Consider the following 27,636-nt stretch of genomic DNA (forward strand, 5'->3'; position numbering starts at 1 on the left):
AGTCCAGTACACCAACACTCACTTTGCAAAAACAGCAATATCCGAATGAGCCAAGTGTGTGATTACCAGCACAGATACCACCTTGCCGTTCAGTCCAAAGATGTGCAGCTTAGGTTGATTGGCCATGCTAAATTGCCCCTTGGTGCCCCTGGTTAGGGGGCTGAGTGGGGTAAATACATGGGGTTACAGGGTTAGGGTTTGTGTGGAATGATCTGCTGGAGGTTCGGTGCAGACCCGATGGGCCAAATGGCCTCCTTCTGCACTGTAGGGATTCTATGATTCTGAGACCATGAAAGATCAGGTAAGAGTTGTTTGACATTGATTTGCCTACAGAGGGAAGTTGCAACTCTGTTCTCTGTATTTTTTCATGCTAAAGCTTGTGGAAATGTGAAGATCAACCAGGCTCAGGAGAGACGAGATGGCTCCTCTATCTTCCCCCTCGCACCCTTATTGTCGGTGAATCTCAGGGCGTGAGAATGATCTGTGGAATGTTAATTTTTTTCCCCCTCTTTCCCCATCTTGCCTTTCCAGCCATTGCATGTTGTGTGTCCGGAGCAATATACCCAACCTCCACCCGCCCAATCACACCGCACAGACCTGATGATTGACTGCCAGCCCCCACCAATGGCCTACCGGAGGGCTGAAGTACTGACCCTCCCCTTCAAAAGGCGCTATGAGAAGATTGAGCTCATGCCTGATGTAAGTGTGTGGCGGTTTATTAATCTCTTGATGGTGTTATGCATTTTTTAAAAGTGTGTTTGTTTCATTTTTTTCCCCTCTCCTTCACCCCTTTTCAAACTTAACACCTTTCCGCATGCAAGGATGAGCCTGGACTCCCCTTTGTATTGAAGACTGGATGGCAGCCACGACTTGAAACGTTCAAGAAGCACAGTGGCAGAGTAGTTAACACTGCTGCTTCACAATGCCGGGGACCCAGGTTTGATTCCCGGCTTGGGTCTCTGTCTGTGCAGAGTCTGCACGTCCTCCCTGTGTCTGCGTGGGTTTCCTCCGGATGCCCTGGTTTCCTCCCACAAACCGAAAGACTAGTTGGGTGCATTGGCCATGCTAAATTCTCCCGCAGTGTACCCGAACAGGTGCCGGAGTCTGGCCACTAGGGGATTTCCACAGTAGCTTCAATGCAGTGTTAATGCAGCCTACTTGTGACACTAATAAATAAACTAAAAAAGCTAAAGATAGAATGGCTGAGATCAGACTCTTTACCGTGGGGAGAGGAAAGCCAACATATTGCCACTCCAAACTGGTGGCACTTGAAGGTTCATTGTGCAGAATGGACTAAATGCTCAGTTCCCAATGCTGGGTTAACAAACGTTTGGAGTGTGTTTTAACCACGCTTTACTTTCCAAGTTTTGCACATGTAACAAGAAAGAAAAGTTCTGCACTCTCAGAGGTGGCGTCTCTCAGTGAAATTCTAAGCCGAGTCCCATCTGCCATCTTCAGGTCCTGTGGCATTATTTTGAGGAAGAGTAAGGGAGGGTTTTCCCTGCTGTCCTGGCCACTATTTAGCCCCCAGCCAACTTCACTGTAGCGGGTGACCTGGTAACTATCTCACTGCTCTTTGTGGAGCTTGCTGTGTACACGCTGGCTGCCATATTGCCATCACAACAGTGACTACACATCTTAAATAAAAAGTACATTGTTGGCTGCAAAGAGACTTTATGGTGGCTGTAAAAGGTGCTATGTGAATGCATGGTTTTCCTTTCCTTGCTCCCGTGTTCTAATTCCTCTCCCATCATCACTGTTTTACAGCTTGCCGAATCCCTTGTGCCTTCCGAGATCAAACCTGGCATCTCCATGGCAACTGTGTCTGCAGTACTACAGACCAAAGACAACAAGCATGTACTACAGGTAAGTCACATAGAGAGAAGTTCACTAGTCCAGCAGCGTTGACGAATGCCCACCTGATTTAGTTAAATAAATGATGCCAGCGCATGGGAGCACCACAGGTTAGTATGCCATCTCCTTTACCCTCCTTCCCCCCTCTCTACCACCCCCCTCCCCCCCTGCCTCCCCCAAACCAGAAACTCAGAACATGGACAACTGCCGCTAAGTATTGCTGCTCAATTGCACTTTATAAAGCTGGCACAAGGTATGATTACTGGCAGTCATACAAGTTCCCAGGGCACTACTTGGGGTGGCACAGTGGTTAGCACTGCTGCCTCACAGCACCAGGCAGGCGGGTTTGATTCCGGCCTTGGGTCACTGTCTGTGCGAAGTTTGCATGTTCTCCTCGTGTCTGTGTGGGTTTCCTCCGGGTGCTCCGGTTTCCTCCCACAGTCCAAAGATGTGCGGGTTAGGTGGATTGGCCATGGTAAATTGTCCCTTAGTGTCCCAAGATTGCCGGCTCTGGGGAATAGCAAGGTAAATGCGTGGGGTTACTGGGCGGGGGCAGGGTGTGGGCCTGGTAAGATGTTCTGTTGGAGAGTCAATGTGGACTCGATGGGATGAATGGCCTCCTTCTGCATGTGATTCTATGAAAGAAGAGCAGGGTGTTCACTAAATATTTATATTCAACCAGCATTGTTAACACGGGCAATCTCGTCATTCATCTTATTACTGTTTGCGGGAGCTTGCTGTGCACAAATTAGACTCTTGTGTTTCCCCACATTATAACTCCAACTTCAAATAAATGTATTGGCTGCAATTACTTTGGGATGTCCTAACGAAAATTGCAAGTTTGTTCATTTATTCTTTGTTTCTTTCTCCCGCTGTCTCATCTCTTTCCATTAATTAGCCATGCTTCATTAGTGAATTATCAATGGGAATGAGTTGGACCTGCCTACTGTAATTATTGAAGTAGTCAGTTCTCCCAGGGATTGCCTTCTGAAGTCTATTTAATTCTGAAGAGATGTTGCTTAATTCTGTGGCTGATTTCATGGGATCATACAGTGCGGAAGAAGGCCATTCGGCCCATCGTGTCTGCACCGACCACAATCCCACCCAAGCCCTATGCTCATAACCCCATGCATTTACCCTGCTAATCCCCCTGACATTAAGGGGCAATTTAGCATGGCCAATCCCCCTAACCTGCACTCTTTGGAGTGTGGGAGGAAACTGGAACACCCGGAGGAAACCCACGCAGACATGGGAAGAATGTGCAAACTCCACACAGACAATGGCCCAAGGCGGGAATTGAACCTGGGTCCCTGGCGCTTGAAGCGGCAGTGCTAACCACTGTGCCACTGTGCTGCTCCAAATTTCTTGAGATTGAGTAATTTGATTGGTATCCATCATTGTACACCGTTTGTTAAGACAATGGGGTGAAATGTTGGGTGGCTCTTGCTTGCACCTTTATGTTCTTATTAAATGCATTTTAATATTCCAATCTTCTCCTTTCCAGTCGCTCCCAAAGTCAATACAACAGCAAACTGGCAAGAAGAGGAAGCGGGTAAATGACGATTCTCCAGAGTTCAAACCTCCCAAACCACTGCTGTGCGGTTCAATCACCATCGAACAGTTTGTACAGAGCCTAGAGAAGGTGACTATCTGCAGCGCTCTCTGAAACAACTCTGGCCTCCTCTGCTTTCCCAAGGCCACAGCTCAATCACTGCTGACCCTGCCTTCAGCTGCCAAGGCCCCAAACCCGGAGGGAGATTCCTTCCTCGTGCCTTTCCAGCTCCTCTCTCCTTCAAATCACCGCTTAAAACCTATCTCGAGCTTTTAATCACCTGTCCTACTATCTGCTCAGACAGCTCGGAGTCACATTTGTCTATTATGCTTCTGTTACGCGCCTTGGGACGTTTCAGTATGTAAGGGTGCCGTGTAAGGCAATGGAAACAGAAAATGCTGGAGAAACTTGGCAGGTCTGACAGTATTTGTAGAGAGCCAAGAGTTAACATCTCGAGTCCAATATGATTCTTTGGAACAGAATCTATAAATGCATCTTGTCAATTAACATTGTGGAGGCATAGAATCTTCCAAAGTTGTGACTGTAAAACTAAAACCGGGGTATAAGTGTTTTAGGCGAGACAGAGGAGGGGCTAAAAAAGGTGGGGGAGTAGTGATATTAGTTAAGGAGCATATTACCGCGGTGCAGAGGGTAGACAACTTGGAGGGGTCATGTACTGAGTCGCTGTGGGTGGAACTCAGAAACAGGAAGGGTGCAGTCACTATGCTGGGGGTGTACTACAGACCACCCAACAGCCCACGGGAAGTGGAGGAAAGGATATGTCAGGAGATTCTGGATAGGTGCAGAAAAAATAGGGTTGTTGTAGTGGGGGACTTTAATTTCCCTGGCACAGACTGGAAAGTGCTTAGAGCTGGGGGTCCGGACGGGGAGGAATTTGTAAAATGCGTACTGGAAGGTTCTTTGAAACAGTATGTAGATAGCCCGACTAGAGAAGGGGCTATACTGGACCTAGTTCTGGGAAATGAGCCCGGTCAGGTTGTCAAAGTTTCGGTAGGGGAACATGTGGCAAATAGTGACCACAACTCTGTTAACTTTAGGATAGTAATGGACAAGGATGAGTGCTGTCCTACAGGCAGGGTGCTAAATTGGGAGAAGGCTAACTATAGCCGGATTAGGCAGGAATTGGTGTATGTTGATTGGGAGAGGATGTTCGAGGGTAAGTCTGCGTCTGGCATGTGGGAGTCTTTTAAGGAACTATTGATAAGGCTGCAGGATAGGCATGTGCCTGTAAAAAGGAAAGATAGGAAAGGTAGGATTCGAGAGCCGTGGATAACCAGGGAAATTGAGGATCTGACTAAAATGAAAAGGGAGGCGTACGTTAAGTCCAGGCAACTGAAAACAGATGGAGCTCTGGAGGAATACAGAGAGAGTAGGAAAGAACTCAAACGGGGAGTTAGAAGGGCAAAAAGAGGTCACGAGATGTTCTTGGCAGGCAGGATTAAGGAGATTCTTAAGGCATTCTATTCATACGTTAGGAACAAAAGAGTTGTCAGGGAGAAAATCGGACCTCTCAGGGACAAAGGAGGGGAATTATGCTTAGAACCCAAGGGAATAGGGGAGATCCGAAATGAATACTTTGCATCGGTATTCACGAAGGAGAGGGGCGTGTTAACTGGGAGTGTCTCGGAGGGAGGTGTTGACCCGTTAGAGAAAACCTCCATTACAAGAGAGGAAGTGTTAGGTTTTTTAGGGAACATTAAAACTGACAAAGCCCCAGGGCCTGATGGCATCTATCCTCGACTGCTCAGGGAGACGAGAGATGAAATTGCTGGGCCTCTGACGGAAATCTTTGTCGCTTCTTTGGACACGGGTGAGGTCCCTGAGGATTGGAGGATAGCAAATGTGGTCCCGTTGTTTAAGAAGGGTAGCAGGGATAACCCAGGAAATTATAGGCCGGTGAGCTTGACGTCCGTGGTAGGGAAGTTGTTGGAGAGGATTCTTAAAGACAGGATGTATGTGCATTTAGAACGGAACTAGTTAGTGACAGACAGCATGGTTTTGTAAGAGGGAGGTCGTGCCTTACAAATTTGGTGGAGTTTTTTGAGGAAGTGACAAAAACGGTTGATGAAGGAAGGGCCGTGGATGTCGTCTATATGGATTTCAGTAAGGCATTTGACAAAGTCCCACATGGCAGGTTGGTTAAGAAGGTTAAGGCTCATGGGATACAAGGAGAAGTGGCTTGGCCATAGGAGACAGAGGGTAGTGGTCGAAGGGTCTTTTTCCAGCTGGAGGTCTGTGACCAGTGGTGTTCCGCAGGGCTCTGTACTGGGGCCTCTGCTATTTGTGATATATATAAATGATTTGGAAGAAGGTGTAACTGGTGCAATCAGCAAGTTTGCAGATGACACGAAGATGGCTGGACTTGCGGATAGCGAAGGGCATTGTCGGGCAATACAGCAGGATATAGATAGGCTGGAAAATTGGGCGGAGAGGTGGCAGATGGAGTTTAATCTGGATAAATGCGAAGTGATGCATTTTGGGAGAAATAATGTAGGGAGGAGTTATACAATAAATGGCAGAGTCATCAGGAGTGTAGGAACACAGAGGGACCTAGGTGTGCAAGTCCACAAATCCTTGAAGGTGGCAACACAGGTGGAGAAAGTGGTGAAGAAGGCATATGGTATGCTTGCCTTTATAGGACGGGGTATAGAGTATAAACGCTGGAGCCTGATGATGCAGCTGTATAGAACGCTGGTTAGGCCACATTTGGAGTACTGCGTCCAGTTCTGGTCGCCGCACTACCAGAAGGACATGGAGGTGTTAGAGAGAGTGCAGAGAAGGTTTACCAGGATATTGCCTGGTATGGAGGGTCTTAGCTATGAGGAGAGATTGGGTAAACTGGGGTTGTTCTCCCTGGAAAGACGGAGAATGAGGGGAGATCTAATAGAGGTGTACAAGATTATGAAGGGTATAGATAGGGTGAACAGTGGGAAGCTTTTTCCCAGGTTGGAGGTGACGATCACGAGGGGTCACGGGCTCAAGGTGAGAGGGGCGAAGTATAACTTAGATATCAGAGGGATGTTTTTTACACAGAGAGTGGTGGGGGCCTGGAATGCGCTGCCAAGTAGGGTGGTGGAGGCAGGCACGCTGACATCGTTTAAGACTTACCTGGATAGTCACATGAGCAGTCTGGGAATGGAGGGATACAAACGATTGGTCTAGTTGGACCAAGGAGCGGCACAGGCTTGGAGGGCCGAAGGGCCTGTTTCCTGTGCTGTACTGTTCTTTGTTCTTTGTTCTTTGAGGCTTGATAATAATGGTACCTTCACTGTGACGGTAACCCTGACATTCTGCGGTTGATAAATTGCGTTATTGTGACCAAAGGACTGCTATCCTAACTGTAACATGGAGTTGCCGGCGTTGGACTGGGGTGGACTCAGTAAGAAGTCTCACAACACCAGGTTAAAATCCAACAGGTTTATTTGGAATCACGAGCTTTCAGAGCGTAGACTCACCTGATGAAGGAGCAGAATAAACCTGTTGGACTTTAACCTGCTGTTGGGAGACTTCTTACTGATCCTAACTGTAGTGAGACCATTTCGTTTTCTCCATGCCCGATTAAAACACCCTTTCCTCCCCCAGCTCCACGTTGATGAAGAAGGCATTTCTTCAGGTTAAAACTGTCTCCAAAATGACACACTGTTTGCGTACCAACACAAACGTCTCCAACCTTTCACTGATTCTATGGCCTGATTTGCGTCTGTATGTATTGTGGGTTCCCTCAAATGTGTAGGACTCGCCAGAGTCGGAGGCGGGGCAAGGTTGTGGGATGGTGAGGATGTGAAGTCCCTATCCAAACACATTGACTGAAGGGAGCCCCTTTCCTGTCTTAATCAAAGCAAATCACTGCGGGATGCTAGAATCTGAAACCAAAAGAGAAAATGCTGGAGAATCTCAGCAGGTCTGGCAGCATCTGTAAGGAGAGAAAAGAGCTGACGTTTCGAGTCCAGCTTTGACAAAGGGTCATCTGGATTCGAAACATCAGCTCTTTGCTCTCCTTACAGATGTTTCCTTTCCTATCTTGCTCACCCATATTCCATTGTGGGTGTTTGTCTGGCTCTGTAACGAATACAGTTTTTTTTTGGAAGTATATTTTTTTCTCATCATTTCTCTCATCCCGCCTGTGACCAATCTTAATGATTTGTGAGTGTGCCGGCAAGTAGTTTGATCCCGAGGGAGGAAGCAGAGTGACTAGCAGGGAACCTGATCCCTATTTCCCCACTCTGTGACACAATACTTTGATATTCCCAAAGGAATGTGCCACGCTACTGCTAGTGCTTTTCTATTTTTTTTAATAGCATTTTAGCTGAGGAGCAGCTGGATACACTCTCCTCAGTCCCTCGGTTCATTGTTCCCTTGTTTCTTCGCAGCATGGCATCACAGATGTGAAGGTTGAGGACACGCCAGAGGGACACATTGTCCACCTTCAGTCTGAAGACACACTGGTTCAAATCGAGGAAGATTCCACGCACATCATTTGCGACAACAATGAGCCGCTGCGCACCAAACTCCGAGACTTGGTCCTTAAATTTCTGCAGAAGCTGTGAGAGGTTCTGACCTGTTGTGACGCAGATTAGTGGCTTCTGGATTTGGGACTGGCTGATCGAAGCACAATATAAACCCGTCGTTGTGCCCTGTTTTAGGAAGAGGAGTCGGCCGTGCAGCCCCTTGAACCTCTTTCACCATTCATTTAGATCATTGGTGTTCAGTATCTGAACTTCATTTGGTGAGACCTTCAACCACTAATCAATCTCAGTTTTAACAATTTTAATTAAATTTTAATTTTTAATCCCCGCCCCCGCGCCAGGATCAGCAACTTTTTGAGAGAGAGTTCCAGACTTTCATTTGGCTGATGTCAGAAAGCGCGTATTTTTCACTCGGTGAACAGAGCGAGGTCTAGCTCTAATTTGGATGTTATATTTGTCTTTGTTCTGAACTCCCCCATCAGGAAAGTAGTTTATTTCTCTCTCTCTCTCTCCCTTTTTATCTCTCTCTCTCTCCTTTCCTTTCTTTCTTTCTCTCTCCCTTTCTCTCTCTCTCCCTCTCTCTCTCTCTCCCTTTCTCTCTCTCTCTCCCTTTCTCTCTCTCTCTCCCTTTTTCTCTCTCTCTCCCTTTTTCTCTCTCTCTCTCTCCCTTTTTCTCTCTCTCTCTCTCCCTTTTCTCTCTCTCTCTCTCCCTTTTTCTCTCTCTCTCTCCCTTTTTCTCTCTCTCCCTTTTTCTCTCTCCCTTTTTCTTTCTCTCTCTCCCTTTTTCTTTCTCTCTCTCCCTTTTTCTCTCTCTCTCTCTCCCTTTTTCTCTCTCTCTCTCCCTTTTTCTCTCTCTCTCCCCCTTTTTCTCTCTCTCTCCCCCTTTTTCTCTCTCTCTCCCCCTTTTTCTCTCTCTCTCCCCCTTTTTCTCTCTCTCCCTTTTTCTCTCTCTCTCTCTCCCTTTTTCTCTCTCTCTCGCTCCCTTTTTCTCTCTCTCTCTCTCTCCCTTTTTCTCTCTCTCTCTCCCTTTTTCTCTCTCTCTCTCTCCCTTTTTCTCTCTCTCTCTCTCTCTCCCTTTTTCTCTCTCTCTCCCTTTTTCTCTCTCTCTCCCTTTTTCTCTCTCTCCCTTTTTCTCTCTCTCCCTTTTTCTCTCTCTCTCCCTTTTTCTCTCTCTCTCCCTTTTTCTCTCTCTCTCCCTTTTTCTCTCTCTCTCCCTTTTTCTCTCTCTCTCCCTTTTTCTCTCTCTCTCCCTTTTTCTCTCTCTCTCCCTTTTTCTCTCTCTCTCCCTTGTTCTCTCTCTCTCCCTTGTTCTCTCTCTCTCCCTTGTTCTCTCTCTCTCCCTTGTTCTCTCTCTCTCCCTTGTTCTCTCTCTCTCCCTTGTTCTCTCTCTCTCCCTTGTTCTCTCTCTCTCCCTTGTTCTCTCTCTCTCCCTTGTTCTCTCTCTCTCCCTTGTTCTCTCTCTCTCCCTTGTTCTCTCTCTCTCCCTTGTTCTCTCTCTCTCCCTTGTTCTCTCTCTCTGCCTTGTTCTCTCTCTCTCCCTTGTTCTCTCTCTCTCCCTTGTTTTCTCTCTCTCTCCCTTGTTCTCTCTCTCTCCCTTGTTCTCTCTCTCTCCCTTTTTTCTCTCTCTTTTTTCTCTCTCTCCCTTTTTCTCTCCCTTTTTTTCTTTTTTTCTCTCTCCCTTTTTTCTCTCTCTCCCTTTTTTTTCTCTCTCTCTCCCTTTTTTCTCTCTCTCTCTCCCTTTTTTCTCTCTCTCTCTCCCTTTTTTCTCTTTTTTCTCTTTTTTTCTCTCTTTTTTTCTCTTTTTTTCTCTCCCTTTTTTTCTCTCTCTCCCTTTTTTTCTCTCTCTCCCTTTTTTTCTCTCGCTCCCTTTTTTTCTCTCGCTCCCTTTTTTTCTCTCTCTCCCTTTTTTCTCTCTCTCCCTTTTTTCTCTCTCTCCCTTTTTTTTCTCCCTTTTTTTCTCTCTCCCTTTTTCTCTCCCTTTTTCTCTCTCCCTTTTTCTCTCTCTCTCCCTTTTTCTCTCTCTCTCTCCCTTTTTCTCTCTCTCTCTCCCTTTTTCTCTCTCTCTCTCCCTTTTCTCTCTCTCTCTCCCTTTTTCTCTCTCTCTCTCTCCCTTTTTCTCTCTCTCCCTTTCTCTCTCTCTCTCCCTTTTTCTCTCTCTCTCTCCCTTTTTCTCTCTCTCTCCCTTTTTCTCTCTCTCTCTCCCTTTTTCTCTCTCTCTCCCTTTTTCTTTCTCTCTCTCTCCCTTTTTCTTTCTCTCTCTCCCTTTTTCTCTCTCTCTCTCCTTTTTCTCTCTCTCCCTTTTTCTCTCTCTCTCCCTTTTTCTCTCTCTCTCTCTCCCTTTTTCTCTCTCTCTCTCTCCCTTTTTCTCTCTCTCTCTCTCCCTTTTTCTCTTTCTCTCTCCCCCTTTTTCTCTCTCTCTCTCTCCCTTTTTCTCTCTCTCTCTCTCTCCCTTTTTCTCTCTCTCTCTCTCTCCCTTTTTCTCTCTCTCTCTCCCTTTTTCTCTCTCTCTCTCTCCCTTTTTCTCTCTCTCTCTCTCTCTCCTTTTTCTCTCTCTCTCTCTCCCTTTTTCTCTCTCTCTCTCTCCCTTTTTCTCTCTCTCTCTCTCCCTTTTTCTCTCTCTCTCTCTCCCTTTTTCTCTCTCTCTCTCTCCCTTTTTCTCTCTCTCTCCCTTTTTCTCTCTCTCTCTCTCCCTTTTTCTCTCTCTCTCTCTCCCTTTTTCTCTCTCTCTCTCTCCCTTTTTCTCTTTCTCTCTCCCCCTTTTTCTCTCTCTCTCTCTCCCTTTTTCTCTCTCTCTCTCTCTCCCTTTTTCTCTCTCTCTCTCTCTCCCTTTTTCTCTCTCTCTCTCCCTTTTTCTCTCTCTCTCTCTCCCTTTTTCTCTCTCTCTCTCTCTCTCCCTTTTTCTCTCTCTCTCTCTCTCCCTTTTTCTCTCTCTCTCTCTCCCTTTTTCTCTCTCTCTCCCTTTTTCTCTCTCTCTCTCCCTTTTTCTCTCTCTCTCTCTCCCTTTTTCTCTCTCTCTCTCTCCCTTTTTCTCTTTCTCTCTCCCCCTTTTTCTCTCTCTCTCTCTCCCTTTTTCTCTCTCTCTCTCTCTCCCTTTTTCTCTCTCTCTCTCCCTTTTTCTCTCTCTCTCTCCCTTTTTCTCTCTCTCTCTCTCCCTTTTTCTCTCTCTCTCTCTCTCTCCCTTTTTCTCTCTCTCTCTCTCTCCCTTTTTCTCTCTCTCTCTCTCCCTTTTTCTCTCTCTCTCCCTTTTTCTCTCTCTCTCTCCCTTTTTCTCTCTCTCTCTCTCCCTTTTTCTCTCTCTCTCTCTCCCTTTTTCTCTCTCTCTCTCTCCCTTTTTCTCTCTCTCTCCCTTTTTCTCTCTCTCTCCCTTTTTCTCTCTCTCTCCCCCTTTTTCTCTCTCTCTCTCCCTTTTTCTCTCTCTCTCTCTCCCTTTTTCTCTCTCTCTCTCTCCCTTTTTCTCTCTCTCTCCCTTTTTCTCTCTCTCTCCCTTTTTCTCTCTCTCTCCCTTTTTCTCTCTCTCTCCCTTTTTCTCTCTCTCTCCCTTTTTCTCTCTCTCTCTCTCTTTTCTCTCTCTCTCTCTCTTTTCTCTCTCTCTCTCTCCCTTTTTCTCTCTCTCTCTCTCCCTTTTTCTCTCTCTCTCTTTTCTCTCTCTCTCTCCCTTTTTCTCTCTCTCTCTCCCTTTTTCTCTCTCTCTCTCTCCCTTTTTCTCTTTTTTCTCTTTTTCTTTTTTTTTCTCTCTTTCTCCCTCGCTCTCTTTCTTTCTCTCTCTCTCTCCCCCTCTCCCTCCTCCTCTCTCTCTCTCTCTTTTTCTCTCTCTCTTTGTATCTACCATAACAGCACTCATTTTAACTACCAGGTAATCTCAGTTAGATCAGTCCTTAATCCCCCATTCAAGGACAGGCATGAACAGACGATGATATAACTGCAATTATGAAGTCTGTGAGTTGATACTTTCACTGTAGCCTCAAGGCTTGATAATAGCTATGATCTAAGGGGTGGTGTTAATCAATTGATGACAATGCCAATGTCAGATGTGACTGAATTGAGGTTGCTCTTGTCCCCTGAGTCAGAAAGTTGTGGGTTCAAGTCCCACGCCAAAGTCTTCAGCAGAAAGAATGCAGGCTGACACTCCAGTGCTGTACTGAGGGAATGCCACACTGTCTCTTTGATGAAACATTAAACCAAGACCCTATCAGCCTTTTCAGTTGGATCCAGGGGCACTGTTTAGTAAAGGAGCCAGGGAGTTCTCCATGGTGATGTGACCCATAATGATTCCCTCAACACCAGCAAAAATACATCATCTGGACATTATCACATTACTGTTTGTGGGAGTTTACTGTGTTTAAATAGGCTGCTAAGTATCCGACAGTGACTATACTTCAAAAGTACTTAATTGTCTGCAAACTGCTTTGGGACGTTATTTGGTTGCAAAGGCTTTATATAAATGCACATTTTCTATGACATTAAACTTAAAATTCTTGATGTGTGATATATTCTGTGAATAGCGGCTCATTGATCAAGATCCTTTCTCTATCAGCAGACTGCAAATATCTCCCAGCCGATATTTCAGACAACTTTATCTGCGATGTATATTTTATAAAGCAATGACTGGAAATCATTTGATGAAGGATCATGTCTTGCGGTGCCCCACATACGTGTTGCCCACATACATGTTGTCCACAGAACATCCAATGGAAAACACAAGCATTCCAGCAGCATCCAGAGTGCCTGGGGATTTATCAGCAGTCCCAGTGATTTCTCCAGCACTATTTTTTTTTTAACTCCAATAAAGTCAGTACAGACCTGATGGGCTGAATGGCCTCCTTCTGTACAGTAAGAAGTCTCACAACACCAGGTTAAAGTCCAACAGGTTTATTTGGTAGGCAGGGATACTATGATGATACTGATTTTCTTCCATTCTTAATTCTCACTGGATCCTTGTTTCCCTAACATTTCTGGGACATTATTTGCGTCTTCTGTGAAGACAGAACTAAAGTAATTGTCTAATTGCTCTGCCATTTGCTTGTTCCCCATTATCAATTCTCCTGTTTCAACGCAAGAACACAAGAAACAGAAGCAGGAGTGGGCCACCAGGCCCTTCATGCCTGCTCCACCATTCAATACGACCATGGCTGATCTATGCCAGCCTCGGCTCCTTTTCTGTGCCACTCCTCCATAGCCCTCTATTCCTTGATCTTTCAGACTTGTAAGGGACCTACATTTGTCTTCACTAATCTTTTTCTTTTTACCTACTTTTCTACACTTAATAGTGTAAGTATTTTGAATTCTTATTATTTACCAATGTGGCATTCTTAAGGAATATTATACCAAAATACAGTATGCATAAGAAGTTACTGCAAATAAACTTGAATCAAGTTTTTAATGTTTGGCTACAAAAAGACATTCTTTAAAGTGTTAATCATTAATAATCATTCAAACACATCCCCGTGCCTGTGTGGGTTTCCTCCGGGTGCTCCGGTTTCCTCCCACAATCCAAAGATGTGCAGGTTAGCTTAATTGGCCATGCTTTAGTGCCTCTAATCAGGGTAAATACATGGGGTTTCAGGGGTAGGGCTTGGGTGGGATTGTTGTCGGTGCAGGCTTGATGGGCCAAATGGCCTCCTTCACTGTAGGGATTCTGTGATTCACAGACGTATGGGAATGCCAATACACCACACAATGAAAAAGAGCCAGTTACCATGCTTCTTTCACAAGACAACTTCCCATTTCCAATCTGTATCACTGTATCAATTTAAACTGTAAAGGACACACGTGACGTAGTGAGTAATTTGTGGGCTGGGAAAAGAAGCAGTCATTTTCCATGTTTTTGACGATGGGACCAAAATAATCTAATTTTTTTTTTTAAGAAGTCTAGGAGTGCATACATTTACAACAGGACATTGCCCTTTGCAGACAGAAGGAGCATGTCAACACATTGCACATTTTTCAACTCCAACAAAATCTTGGAGGACAGCCATTCCCTGATTCATTCCCCCTGACAATGCCTTGACCAATTAGAGTGGACCTGCCTGGTTTGAATTTAAACAAAAGCTTGGCAGTTAACTGTTCCCTGGTGCATTCTACATTACAATGTCTCCACCAATCAGAGTCAACTTGCCAACTAATCAGCATCCTCTTCTCATGCTGTATAAATAATTCTCTTTATATTTTGTATTCTTGTGAATTTGTCCTGATGAGTGTAAGATGAAAAGCTTCACAGCATATCTCTTTTTTTTCAACAGTACTCAAGTTCTGTGCTACCAAGTGACTATTTGAAAACCTTGTTTATTTTACACCACTAATGTTGATCATTCACCTTCTACGGGAAGTTTTCTAGATTTGAGGCACTGAAGTTTCAGCAGCAGTAATTTTCTAATACAGGGGACATCCTCTCACCACTTTCCTCGCCCAATAGTCCTTGTGCAATTTGACCTACGTGAACCCTGAACTTAATTATGTGCTCTTCTGAGGGATTGTTGTACAGTGTCTCTGTTATCTAAAGTTAATAAATCAAGTAATAACTTAATTACCCTTCAATGCCTCTCCCTCATCTACATGGTTGATGGTGGGAGTGTGATTGATTCCGCTATGCTCACCTGGTTAAGTCATGATGTGGAGACGCTGGCGTTGGACTGGGGTAAACACAGTAAGAAGTTTAACAACACCAGGTTAAAGTCCAACAGGTTTATTTGGTAGCAAAAGCCACACAAGCTTTCGGAGCCTTAAGCCCCTTCTTCAGGTGAGTGGGAATTCTGTTCACAAACTATTGCGGTTACGGGCATTCGGCCTCTGATATTTGGGTAAGCGTTCTCCAAGGCGGCCTTCACGACACACGACGGTGCCGAGTCACTGAGCAGAAACTGATAGCCAAGTTCCGCACACATTAGGAGGGCCTCAACCGGGATATTGGGTTCATGTCACACTATCTGTATTCCCCACAGCTTGCCTGGACCTGCAGAGTCTCACTGGCTGTCCTGTCTGGAGACAATACACATCTCTTTAACCTGTCTTAATGCTCTCTCCACTCACATTGTTTGTAACTTAAACACTTGATTATCTGTAAGTATTCGCATTCCAACCATTATTCTGTAAATTGAGTTTGTGTCTTTATATGCCCTGTTTGTAAACAGAATTCCCACTCACCTGAAGAAGGGGCTTAAGGCTCCGAAAGCTTGTGGCTTTTGCTACCAAATAAACCTGTTGGACTTCAACCTGGTGTTGTTAAACTTCACCTGGTTAAGCCCAGTTTTCTTCCTTTGTTGTTTGTTTCAGATTTCCAGTAATTATTGAAAGAGGTAGATAGTTGAAAAGGGCATTATAGCTGTGAGACATCCTTTCCTTCCATCATTGTGTTGATTCAGTGTGTTGGAGATGGGAAAGTCCCATGTATTCCTTAATAACCTGAATTTACAACAACTTGCACTGTTAATATAAGAAAATATTCCAGGTGCTTTACAGGGACACAATCAAGATATGACACTGAGCCACCAAAGAAAATATTAGGGCAGATGACCAAGTACTTTATGTTTTAAGGAGTGTCTTAAAGGAGGAAAGTAAGGTAGAGAGGGGCCAGGCATGGCCACCAACGGTAGAACACTTAGAATTGGGATGTTCGAGAGTCTAGAATTAGAGCACAGATATCTCAAAAGTGTTGTAGGACATTACAGGGGAGAAAGTTAGGAAATTAAAGAGAGGGAAGGGCGAGGCAATGGAGGAACTTGCAAAAGAGGATGAGAATTTTAAACCTTGACCAGGACACAGTGTGGGTCAGTGAGCACAGGGCAGGTGGGAGAGCAGGTTTTGATGCACGTCAGGACACAGACAGGTCTGTGTTAGAAGAGTTGGGCCTGCAGGTTAGAAAGCGATTGGTGCACTTCTATTGGTCCAGATCTAATTGTGATGCCATTATAGTTGTGATTATTGAAACAGCAACTGATTATACAGAAGTGGACTCAATCGTTGGGTTGCTGCATTTAGTAGATGGCCCTTAGCATCCATTAGATGGCAGCAAATCGTTGTGGCAATAGGGCAAGGCAGAAACAGCAAGGCCAGTGACTCTGAGCCAGACACGTTTGATAAGTCTTAAAGCTAGAAATGGTAATATCGGGAGCCGCACTTCTCGGTGACTGATGTTCCTTATAATAAGCTCCAAAAAATATATACATTTATTGGGGAATGAAAATCTACTATGCTGGAACTGATATCAATCAGTCAATTTTAACCTCGTTAAAATAGTCTTCTCACTGATTCTTAGCTTGCGTTCAGCCAAGAACACTCGGTTCCAGATCTCACTTCACCCTTGGTCCAAACATGGTACAACAGAACTGAATTCCAGAGGAGGGTTGAGATGATGGTGTTGACGTTTGACCGAGTGTAGCACTAAGGAGTCTGGGTGAAATCTCAGTCAACGGGAATGAGGGGGGGAAACCCATCATTGATTTGAGTCATGTCTAGCCCAAAGGAAGATGATCATGGCTGTTCTCGAACATTGCTGCAGGAGTTCCTCAGGACAGTGACGTAGGCCCAAACACCTTCAACTGCTTCATCGATGCTGGACATTCACTGATGTTCAGTTCCATTCACAACTGCTCAGGTAATGAAGCATTCTGTGCCTGCCTTCCTGCAGCAAGATCTGGACAAAACTCACATTTGGGCTGGTAAATGGAAAGTTGCCTCACAACGACCATCTCCAATGAGAAATTCTAACTTTCTGTATATCTTCAACAGCATTGCTGTTGCTGTATCTCCTCCATCATCAACGTCCTGAGGGTTACCATTGACCAGAAACTTAACTGGACCACATAAACACTGGCTACCAAAACAGGTCAGAGTCTGGGAATTCTGCAGTGAGTGCCTCACCACCTGACTCCCCAAAGCCTGTCCACCACCCACAAGGCACAAGTTAGGAAATGTGATGGAATACTCTCCAATTGCCTGGATGAGGGCAGCTCCAACTACACTCGAGAAACTTGACATCATCCTGGACAAAGGAATCTGCATGAGTCATACCCCATCTACCACCTTCAACATTCACTTCCTCCGCCATGGATGCACAGTGGCAGCAGTTTGTACAATCTACAACATGCACTGCAGCAACTCACCAAGTCTCCTTTGATAGCACCTTCCAAGCTCGTGACCTCTACCATCTAGAAGGGCAAAGGCAGTAGACACATGGAAACCCCACCACCTCCAAGACACACACCAGCCTGACTTGGAACCATATTGTCATTCCTTCACTGTTGCTGGGTCCAAGTCATGGAACTCCCTTTCTAACAGCACTGTGGGTGTACATACAGTACATGGGCTGCAGGGGTTCAAGAAAGTGGAGCCAATGGCCTAGTAGTATTATCGCTAGACTATTAATCCAGAAACTCAGCTAATGTTCTGGGGACCAGGGTTCGAATCCCGCCACAGCAGGTGGTGATAAAAAAACATCTGGAATTAAGAATCTACCGATGCCCATGAAACGATTGTCGATTGTTGGAAAAACCCATCTGGTTCACTAATGTCCTTTAGAGAAGGAAATCTGCCGTCCTTACCTGGTCTGGCCTACATGTGACTCCAGAGCCACAGCAATGCGGTTGACTCTCAACTACCCTCGGGCAACTAGGAATGGGCAATAAATGTTGGCCAGCCAGCATCGCCCATGTCCCACGAATGAACTTAAAAAAACTTTAGGAATGGACAACAAATGCTGGCTTTTCCAGTGATGCCCACATCGATGAACACATTTGAAAGAAAACCCTGCCAGATGGGAACTGGGGTCAATGGAGGGCAAAATAGGGCAGAATGTAAAACAGGTGCCAGCCTCGAACACACTCACTTTGTACTGGGTGGTTTGGTTTAAAATTACCCTCCATATGTTGGCACCTATATGCCCATCCACTAAACTGAGAAAGAGCAAGAAACAAAAGAATTTTGCAACAGCTGAATTGCTTTTTATTTGTGCCCATGTGTAGAAACACTATCGTGTGGGACAGCAGTTAGGTGTTAATGTTACTAGGTTAGTAATCCAGAAATCCAGACTGTGGAGGCATGAGTTCAAATCCCACCACAGCAGCTGGGCAAATTTAAATTCAATTAATAAAATCTAGAAAGTAATTCTAGTCGTGATTATGAAATTACCCAATTATCGTAAAACCTATCTGGTTCACTGCTGTCAGTCAGGAGTGTAAATCTGCCATTCTTACCTGGTCTGGTTGACATCTGACACCAGAAACTCAGTAATGTGGTTGACTCTTAAATGCTATCTGTAATGGCAAAGTAAGCCACCCAATAATTGGCAGGTCTGACAGCATCTGTGGAGAGAGAATAGAGCCAATGTTTTGAGTCTAGATGACCCTTCATCAGAGCTGAGAGCAAAGAGAATCAGCAGAGCTTTATACTATGAGGAGCTGGGGGGATGGGGATGAGGGAGGGAGGGAGGGGGGGGGGTGGCAGGGCAGTGGGGGAGCAGAGCAGGGTGGGGGGTGGCAGGGCAGTGGGGGAGCAGAGCAGGGTGGGGGGTGTGCAAGAAGGAGAGCTGGAATGTAGAAGTGGAAAAATTGAAGTGAGAAAGAAGGATGATAAAATGGATGAATGAGATGAAGTAAAATAAATGGAAATGGGGTGAAGGTGGAGTGGAGAGTTCACGCTCTGAAGTTGTTGAACTCAATGTTCAGTATGGAAGGCTGTAAGGTGTCCAATCGGAAGATGAGGTGCTTTTCCCCCAGTTTGCGTTGGGGTTCACTAGAACATTGCAAAAGGCCAAGGATGGACGTGTGGGCAGGAGAGCAGGGTGGTGTGTTGAAGTGGCAAGTGACAGGAAGATCTGAGTCCTGCTTGCGGGCGGACCGAAGTTGTTCAGCAAAGTGGTCACCCAATCTGCGTTTGGTCTCCGATGTAGAGTAGACCGCATTGGGAGCCGCTGCCTCACCTGAAAAGGGCGTTTAGGACCTGGAACAGTGAGCAGGGAGGAGATAAAGGGGCAGGTGTTGCACCTTCTACGATTACATGGAAAGGTTCAATGGGCAGAGGGTGATGGAGGAGTGGACCAGGGTGGTTCCTGCGGAATGCTGACAGTGGGGTGAGGGGAAGATGTGTTGAGTAGTGGCATCATGCTGGAATTGGCAGAAATGGCGGAGGATGATCCTTTGAATCTGGAGACCTGGGGTGAAAAATGAGGACAAGAGGGACCCTATCCTGGTTCTGGGAGGGAGGGGAGGTGGTGAGAGCAGTGGCCTAGGGGATGGATCAGACGTGGTTGAGAACCCTGTCAACCACAGTGGGTGGAAAACCGTGATTGAGGAAGAAGGAAGACTTATTGGCAGTGCTATTTTAGAAGGTGGCATCATCAGAACAGATGTGGTGAAGGCGAAGGAAGTGAAAGAATGGGATGGAGTCCTTACATGGCATGGGGTATGAAGAGCTGTAGTCATGGTAGTTGTGGGAGTCGGTGGGCTTGTAATGCATACAGGTGGACAGTTTATCACCAGAAATAGAGACAGAGAGGTCAAGGAAGGGAAGAAAAGTGTCAGAGATGGACCACGTGAAGGTGGTAGAGGGGTGGAATTGGAAGCAAAATTGATAAATCTTTCCAGGTCCAGACAAGGACATGAAGTGGCACCAAATAGTTGTCAATGTACCGATAAAGGAGCTGTGAGAGGGGTCCAGGGTCAGACTGGAACAGGAAATGCTCTACATAATCCATAAAGAGACAGGCATAACTGGGACCCATGGGGTGTCCATAGCCACGCCTATTATTTGGAGGAAGTGAGACGAGTTAAAGGAGAAATTATTGAGTGAGAGAACCAGTTCAGCCAGGATTCAGGCCTTTTGGCTATGATCAAGCTTGTACCAAGCCCAAGATGGGGTGCAGTGCCTTATCTTGTCAGCTTGGATCTTGTTTGTCTATCTTGTGGGGACCTTGAGTTGGATTCAATTGGATTTGAATTTGGTTTTTGGAGCAAGAAGATGGATTTGGGTTTGCCTGGTCCATTCTGAGCACTGGCTTTGTAACTTTAAGAATGGAGTAAAACATTTTTAAAAAAAAGTTAGGGTTCAGCTAAGATCAAGCATCAGATCAAGATCAGGTGCAATGCCTTTCCTTGTCAGCTTGGGTCTTGCATGTCTCTCTTGTGGAAACCATGAATTAGTTCAATTTGAAACTATTAATGATTTTGAATATTTATACTGAATGTCCTCTTCAACTTTTGTACTGGAAGGAGAGTAACATCAACCTCTCCGAGCTCTCTCTCGGATCCAGGATTTTATCTGGGCTGATTATCTTTATTTATTTATTATTTATTAGTGTCACAAGTAGGCTTACATTAACACTGCAATTAAGTGACTGTGAAAATCCCCTAGTCGCCACACTCCAGCACCTGTTCGGGTACACTGAGGAAGAATTTAGCACGGCCAATGCACCTAACCAGCACATCTTTCGGACTGTGGGAGGAAATGGAGCACCCGGAGGAAACCCACACAGACACAGGGGGAACGTGCAAACTCCACACAGACAGTGACCCAAGCTGGGAATTGAACCCGGCTCCCTGGCGCTGTGAGGCAGCAGTGCTAACCATTGTGCCACCATGCTGCCCAATGTTCTCATTGCAATGTTGAGGTTGTCCTTTTCATGATGATACTGTAGAATCACTTGAGGTTCTAATACATTCTATGTATCAACTTGAGTAAGAGGCTAACCTGTGGAAGATAGTTTTCTGTCCCCAAATACAATGATTTTTTAAACCTCAGACCTCTTTGTCCTCCGTTCTGCTTGTTGACTCACATCATAGATAATCATAGAATCCCTACAGTGCAGAAAGAGACCATTCGGCCCATCAAGTCTGCACCGACCGCAATTCCATTCAGACCTGATCCCCATAACCCTATGCATTTACCCTTGCTAGTCCCCCGTCACTAAGGGGCAATTTAGCGTGGTCAATCCACCTAACCTGCACATCTTTGAACAGTGGGAGGAAACTGGAGCACCCGAAGGAAACCCAAGCAGACACGGGGCAGAATGTGCAGGCTCCGCACAGACAGTGACCCAAGCTGGGAATCGAACCCAGGTCGCTGGCACTGTGAGGCAGCAGTGCTAACCACTGTCACCATGCCGCCCAAGTATCAGTACCTGGAAGTCCGGGTCAGTGAGATGCAGTGAAGCAAATTCTCTGTCTTCCAATAAAAACAAATCCCAAGCCTGGGCATAAAAAATAATGTCCAAACAATTGTCTTTCATGCTTCAAAACCCCTGTGCGTGCAACTGAAGGGATTCCACCAATCTACCGATCCAGGACTAGAAAGTGTTGTTGACAGGTGTTGGTGGGTACCCGAGGTGACCAGTACTGTCAGGAAAACTCAGACAATACAAGACTCGTGAATCCAATGTTTCTGAACCAAAGACGTAACTTTATTTAACTAGCAGCTGCTAGGAGATCATCATAGGGTCGAGTCAGCTCTCAGATGGTGCAGCCAGACCACTCTGAATAGATCTGACTTTTACAATTCTAAACAGATCAATTATAGGTTTTCTTAACAATCATTCTTGTCTTACATTAGCTTAAAATCAATCATCTTTAATATACAAATATCAATAATCATCCTGTCATGCACCTCAGCCAATTGCATCTCACCATCCAGAATAATGATATCTCATTCATCCATTAAATCCGGACGCTAACTCCCTTCTTGGCTAAAGTCACTTCCCCGTTGCCAGGTTACCCTAGACACTCACTATAGGGGTCAAAGTGACTGTTCCCACTGGATCATTGCCAAACTGGATAGACACGTCCGGGCATGCTCCCATTCTGAGTCTGGACGATGAATATGCCAATTTATGAAGTTACAATATGTGATCCCGCATAAGAAACTTTCTGATATGAATTTTGCTAACTATAGGGTTCCCAGGGTTTTAGTTCTGAACTATTCACCTTTACCATCACACCTTGCAGTAACTTGCCTTCGGCTAAAGTGGACAATGATTCATACAGTACTTAAAATACATTTAAAATATCAGCATATATGTATTAAGTCATAATTACTTCTTTAATTCTCTTACTGCAATGTGTGTAAACTATTCTCTTGAGAATCATTTATCTGTTAGCTGGTAGCTCTGTCAGTGCCTTAATGTCTACTGTCCAAAAACCTTATTAACTGGTTAGAAATTCCCCACATCAATGGGTGACAAAAAAGGGAAACATTTTGTTTTCCCCACTAGCTCACCCCAACATTTTACACTGACCTGTCAACAATTATATTTATGTTTACACAGTGGGTTCAAATCTCACTCCAGTCTGGAGCCCAAAATACTTAGCTGAGACTCCAGTACTGAGTGAGCGCATTGTTAGAGGTGCCATCTTTTAGATGAAATATTAAACCGCGACTCCATCCGCCCCTCTCAGGTAGATGTAAAAGATCCAAAGATGCTATTTTGGAGAAGAGCATATTTATCTCTCAGTCATTATCATGTTGCTATTCGTGGGAGCCTGCAGGTTGACTGCCATGCTTCCTACATTACAATGTTGAGTATACTTAAAAATATTTCATTGGCAATAAAGAGCATTGAGCCACCTTGTTGATTCGATTTGATTTATTATTGTCACATGTATTATACAGTGAAAAATATTGTTTCTTGCACGCTATACAGACAAAGCATACCATTCACAGAGAAGGAAAGGAGAGAGTGTAGAATGTAGTGTTACAGTCATAGCTAGGGTGTAGAGAAAGGTCAACTTAATACGAGATAGATCTGTTCAAAAGTCTGATGGCAGCAGGGAAGAAGCTGTTCTTGGGTCGGTTGGTACGTGACCTCAGACTTTTGTATCTTTTTCCCGACAGAAGAAGTGGAAGAGAGAATGTCCAGGGTGCATGGGGTCCTTAATTATGCTGGCTGCTTTCCTGAGGCAGCGGGAAGTGTAGACAGACTCAATGGATGGGAGGCTGGTTTGCGTAATGAACTGGGCTTCATTCACAACCCTTTGTAGTTTCTTGCGGTCTTGGGCAGAGCAGGAGCCATACCAAGTTGTGTTACAACCAGAAATAATGTTTTCTATGGTGCATCTGTAAAGGTTGGCGAGAGTCATCGTAGAAACCCTACAGTGCAGAAAGAGGCTATTTGGCCCATCGAGTCTGCACCGACCACAATCCCACCCAGGCCCTACCCCCATATCCCTACATATTTACCCGCTAATCCCTTTAACCTACGCATCTCAGGACACTAAGGAGCAATTTTAGCATGGCCAATCAACCTACCCCGCACATCTTTGGACATCATAGCGGACATGCCAAATTTCCTTAGCCTCCTGAGAAAGTAGAGGCTTTGATGGGCTTTCTTAACTGTAGTGTGTGAAAGGTGCTCTACAAACCTGTTGTCTGTGAGATGCTGTCACTGTTGTAATGCCTGGAAAAATTGTGCTTCTTGCGTGAGGCAGATTTGTGGGTCAAACTCTACCTAAGGCAAGGATTATTTGTGAATTGGATGGAGCTAATGACATTGCCAGCGGGGAGACATGTCAGCCACGGTTTAGTAGTTCAAAAATACTTCATTGGCTCAAGAGCATTTTGGGATGTCCAGTGGTTGCACAAGGTGCTATGTAAATGCAAATCTTTCTGGAGGGAGTGACAGATCTGACCGGTTAATAACTTATGCTGGACGAAGTGAGAGCCCTAGCCTAAGCTCCCGGCTGCTGCCCCGGGCACATCCCTCCACTTTCACAACCCAATATTTACACTCCCACCCCCAACCTCACGCACTCCCAGCCCCTCCCCCACACTTCCAGCTCCTCCCCCACACTTCCAGCTCCTCCCGCACACACTCCCAGCCCCTCCCCCACACATTCCCAACTCCTCCCGCACACACTCCCAGCCCCTCCCTCACACTTCCAGCTCCTCTCGCACACACTCCCAGCCCCTCCCCCACACTTCCAGCTCCTCCCGCACACACTCCCAGCCCCTCCGCAAACACTCCGAGCCCCTCCCCCACACACTCCCAGCTCCTCCCTCACACTTCCAGCTCCTCTCGCACACACTCCCAGCCCCTCCCCCACACTTCCAGCTCCTCCCGCACACACTCCCAGCCCCTCCCCCACACTTCCAGCTCCTCTCGCACACACTCCCAGCCCCTCCCCCACACACTCCCAGCCCCTCCCCCACACTTCCAGCTCCTCCCGCACACACTCCCAGCCCCTCCCCAAACACTCCGAGCCCCTCCCCCACACACTCCCAGCTCCTCCCACACACACTCCCAGCCCCTCCCCCACACACTCCCAGCTCCTCCCGCACACACTACCAGCCGCTCCCCCACATATTCCCAGCCCCAACCCCACACACTCCCAACTCCTCCCGCACACACCCCCAACACCTTCCCCACACTCCCAGCCCCTCCCCCACATTTCCAGCCATCATACACTCCCAGCCCCTCTCCCACACACCCCGACCCTCCCGCACACACTCCCAGACTCTCCCTCACACTCCCAGACCCTCCCTCACACTCCCAGCTCCTCCCGCACACACTCCGAGCCCCTCCCCCACACACTCTCAGCTCTTCCCGCACACACTCCGAGCCCCTCCCCCCACACACTCCCAGCTCCTCCCACACACACTCCCAGCCCCTCTCCCACATACTCCCAGCCCCAACCCCACGCACTCCCAGCCCCTCTCCCACACACCCAGACCCTCCCCCACACACTCCCAGACCCTTCCTCACAATCCCAGCCCGCCCCCCACACATTCCCAGCTCCTCCCGTACACACTCCCAGCCCTCCCCCACATACTCCCAGCCCCCCCCCCCACATACTCCCAGCCCCCCCCCCCACATACTCCCAGCCCCCCCCACATACTTCCAGCCCCAGTCCCACACACTCCCAGCTCATCCCGCATACACCCCCAACCCCCCCCCCAAAATTCCCAGCCCCTCTCCCACACACCCAGACCCTCCCTCACAATCCCAGCCCGTCCCCAGCATACTCCCAGCCCCTCCCCACACACACCCAGCCCCTCCCCACACACCCCCAGCCCCACATTCCCAGCCGCTCTCCCACACACTCAGTCCCTCCCCCACACATCCAGCCCCCACATACACACTCCCAGCCCCACCCCCACACACTCTCAGCACCTCCCCCCACACCCAGCCCCTCCCCCCACATACTCCCAGCCCCTCCCCCCATCCCAGACCCTCCCCCCCACACACACACACACATGTCCAGCGTTGGCCAATGGCAGTGTCCTTGCGAAAGGGACGGGTCGGAGTTGGCCCAATGGCAGTGCGGTGGGCAGGGGCGGGGCTATACCTGGCCAATCGCCAGTGTCCTGAGCAGGGGCGCGGCTGAGACTGGCCAATGGCAATGAGGGGGCGGGACTTATACTGCCCAATGGCAGTGAAGGGGCGGGGCTGACGCTGACCAATGGCAATGAGGGGGCGGGGCCGACACTGGCCAATGGCAGTCAGGGGCGGGGCTGACACTGGCCAATGGCAGTCGGGGGCGGGGCTAACGCTGGCCAATGGCAGTGAGGGGGCGGGGCGTGCCGGTGACCGGGAGTGACCCCGCGCGCGCTGAGTGAGGCCGGGGACGGAGCGCCGAGTCCATGGAGCCGGAGCGGCTGGCGGAGTGGGCGGCGGCGGGCAGGCAGGACGAGGGAGCCGCCGCCTCTGCTGCGCCGCTGGGACTGGGCCCATGAGCGCGACTGGAGGCGGCGGCGGCTGCGGGGCGGCGGTTGCTATGGAGCCGCTGGAGGCCTTGTTCAGCCCCGATGTGGGAGTTGACGGCGGCGGCGGCCGGGACATGGGCCTGGGCCCCGGGGCCGGCTCCTTCTGGACGGCGGTGTTCGACTACGAGGCGAGCGCCGAGGACGAGCTGAGCCTGCGGCGGGGCGATGTGCTGGAGGTGCTGTCCACGGACGCCAAGGTGTCGGGCGACGAGGGCTGGTGGACGGGCAAGATCGGCGAGCGGGTCGGCATCTTCCCCGCCAACTACGTGAGCCGGCCGGCGGCGCGGGCCCGGGGGCGGCCTCAGGCGGCCGAGCTGCCGGGACAGGCCGGCCGGGAGGCCCAGGCCGCCACCGAGATCGAGTTCAGCCAGCTGAGCCTGCAGGAGATCATCGGCGTGGGCGGCTTCGGCAAGGTGTACCGCGGCACCTGGCGGGGGCAGCCCGTGGCCGTCAAGGCGGCCCGCCGGGACCCCGACGAGGAGGCGGGCGCCACGGCCGAGAGCGCCCGGCGGGAGGCCCGGCTCTTCGCCATGCTCCGGCACCGCAACATCATCGCCCTGCGCGGCGTCTGCCTGCAGGAGCCCAACCTCTGCCTGGTCATGGAGTACGCCCAGGGCGGGCCCCTCAACCGGGCCCTGGCCGGCCGCCGCATCCCGCCCCGCACCCTCGTCAACTGGGCCGTGCAGATCGCCCGCGGGATGTGCTACCTGCACGCCGAGGCCATCGTGCCGATCATCCACCGGGACCTGAAATCCAGCAACAGTGAGTACCGGGGGGGGGGGGGGGGGGAGAGACAGCTTTAACTGGAGAGGGGGGGCTGTGTACACGGGGAGAGGGGGGCGGGGTGTGTACACGGAGAGGGGGGGGGCTGTGTACACAGGGAGTGGGGGGGGGCTGTGTACACGGGGAGAGGAGGGGGGGCTGTGTACACGGGGAGAGGAGGGGGGGGCTGTGTACACGGGGAGAGGAGGGGGGGCTGTGTACACGGGGAGAGGAGGGGGGGGCTGTGTACACGGGGAGAGGAGGGGGGGGGCTGTGTACACGGGGAGAGGAGGGGGGGGGCTGTGTACACGGGGAGAGGAGGGGGGGCTGTGTACACGGGGAGAGGAGGGGGGGCTGTGTACACGGGGAGAGGAGGGGGGGCTGTGTACACGGGGAGAGGAGGGGGGGCTGTGTACACGGGGAGCGGGTGGGGGGGGGCTGTGTACACAGGGGTCTCCTGAATTGTGTACACGGGGGTGGTTCTCCTGGATTGTCTACACGGAGGGGGAGGGGGTCTCCTGGATTATGTACACAGGGCATCCTTGGCTGTGTATACAATGTTGAGAGGGCCCTCTGTTGTGCCAGCTGTGCGTTGGGCAGGGGCCTTGGCCGTGACTGCTCTGTATTGGTCAGAGGCCTTGGTTGTACCTGCTGTGTGTTTGGGGCGCAGTCATCACTGTGTTGTGGGATCATTGCCTTGCACATAGTGATATGTCAGAGCTCAGGGTGAGATTGAGAGCTATAAAAGATTAGGGGGCTGCCAGAACTATATTGATGGAAGAAGGAGAGAGATAGGATGAGTTAGAGCCGTATACATTTTGTGTGGATTAGCGTACGTAAGAGTTTCGTAACAGCAGTAATTGGATTGGAGCTTTAGGCAATGTTATAAATGAGTTGCTCAATGAAAACAATATTGCATGCGGGGTGAACAATGTCACAGTTGTTTAGTGTTATAAATGGATGGGGTGTCTATATATACACCGATGTTTACACTCCACATGAGCCGCTTTACACCCATGTTAGCCTAACTCAGTCAAAATATTCTTCCAAGGGCCTGTTCCTGTGCTGTACTGTTCTAAGTATTCCTTTCTCCCTCATATATTTATCTATATGTTTCCCTTCGTTTAACAATGTCAATTGCCTCATCCTCCTCTGGCAACTCTACATTCTCTCCACTTCTCTGGATAAAGAATTTTCTCCTGAATATGTTTTGGATGTATTAGTTTTGAAGCTTGTACCTGTGCTTTTGGATGCCGCCACAAGTTGAAACATCTTCTCTCTGTCGACCCAAATGATGCC

The 27,636-nt window shown here is 48.2% G+C and overlaps 2 protein-coding genes across 4 annotated transcripts in view; both read left to right on the forward strand.

The window, feature by feature from the left end:
* ints9 (integrator complex subunit 9) overlaps positions 1-9,133 on the forward strand; it is a 46,985-nt gene extending 37,852 nt beyond the window's left edge. For both annotated transcript variants that reach the window (XM_078229462.1, XM_078229463.1), the window contains exons 14-17: positions 532-699; positions 1,768-1,866; positions 3,359-3,496; positions 7,798-9,133. In XM_078229462.1, coding sequence (XP_078085588.1) covers positions 532-699; positions 1,768-1,866; positions 3,359-3,496; positions 7,798-7,974 — 582 coding nt within the window. In that variant the 3' untranslated portion in view covers positions 7,975-9,133. The remainder of the gene's footprint in view (positions 1-531; positions 700-1,767; positions 1,867-3,358; positions 3,497-7,797) is intronic.
* A 16,288-nt stretch (positions 9,134-25,421) lies between these two features.
* Positions 25,422-27,636, forward strand: part of map3k21 (mitogen-activated protein kinase kinase kinase 21) — a 93,316-nt gene continuing 91,101 nt past the window's right edge. For both annotated transcript variants that reach the window (XM_078229464.1, XM_078229465.1), the window contains exon 1: positions 25,422-26,337. In XM_078229464.1, coding sequence (XP_078085590.1) covers positions 25,542-26,337 — 796 coding nt within the window. In that variant the 5' untranslated portion in view covers positions 25,422-25,541. The remainder of the gene's footprint in view (positions 26,338-27,636) is intronic.

This window comes from Mustelus asterias, chromosome 15 (assembly GCF_964213995.1).
Source record: "Mustelus asterias chromosome 15, sMusAst1.hap1.1, whole genome shotgun sequence".
In the NCBI taxonomy this organism is placed as follows: Eukaryota; Metazoa; Chordata; class Chondrichthyes; order Carcharhiniformes; family Triakidae; genus Mustelus; species Mustelus asterias.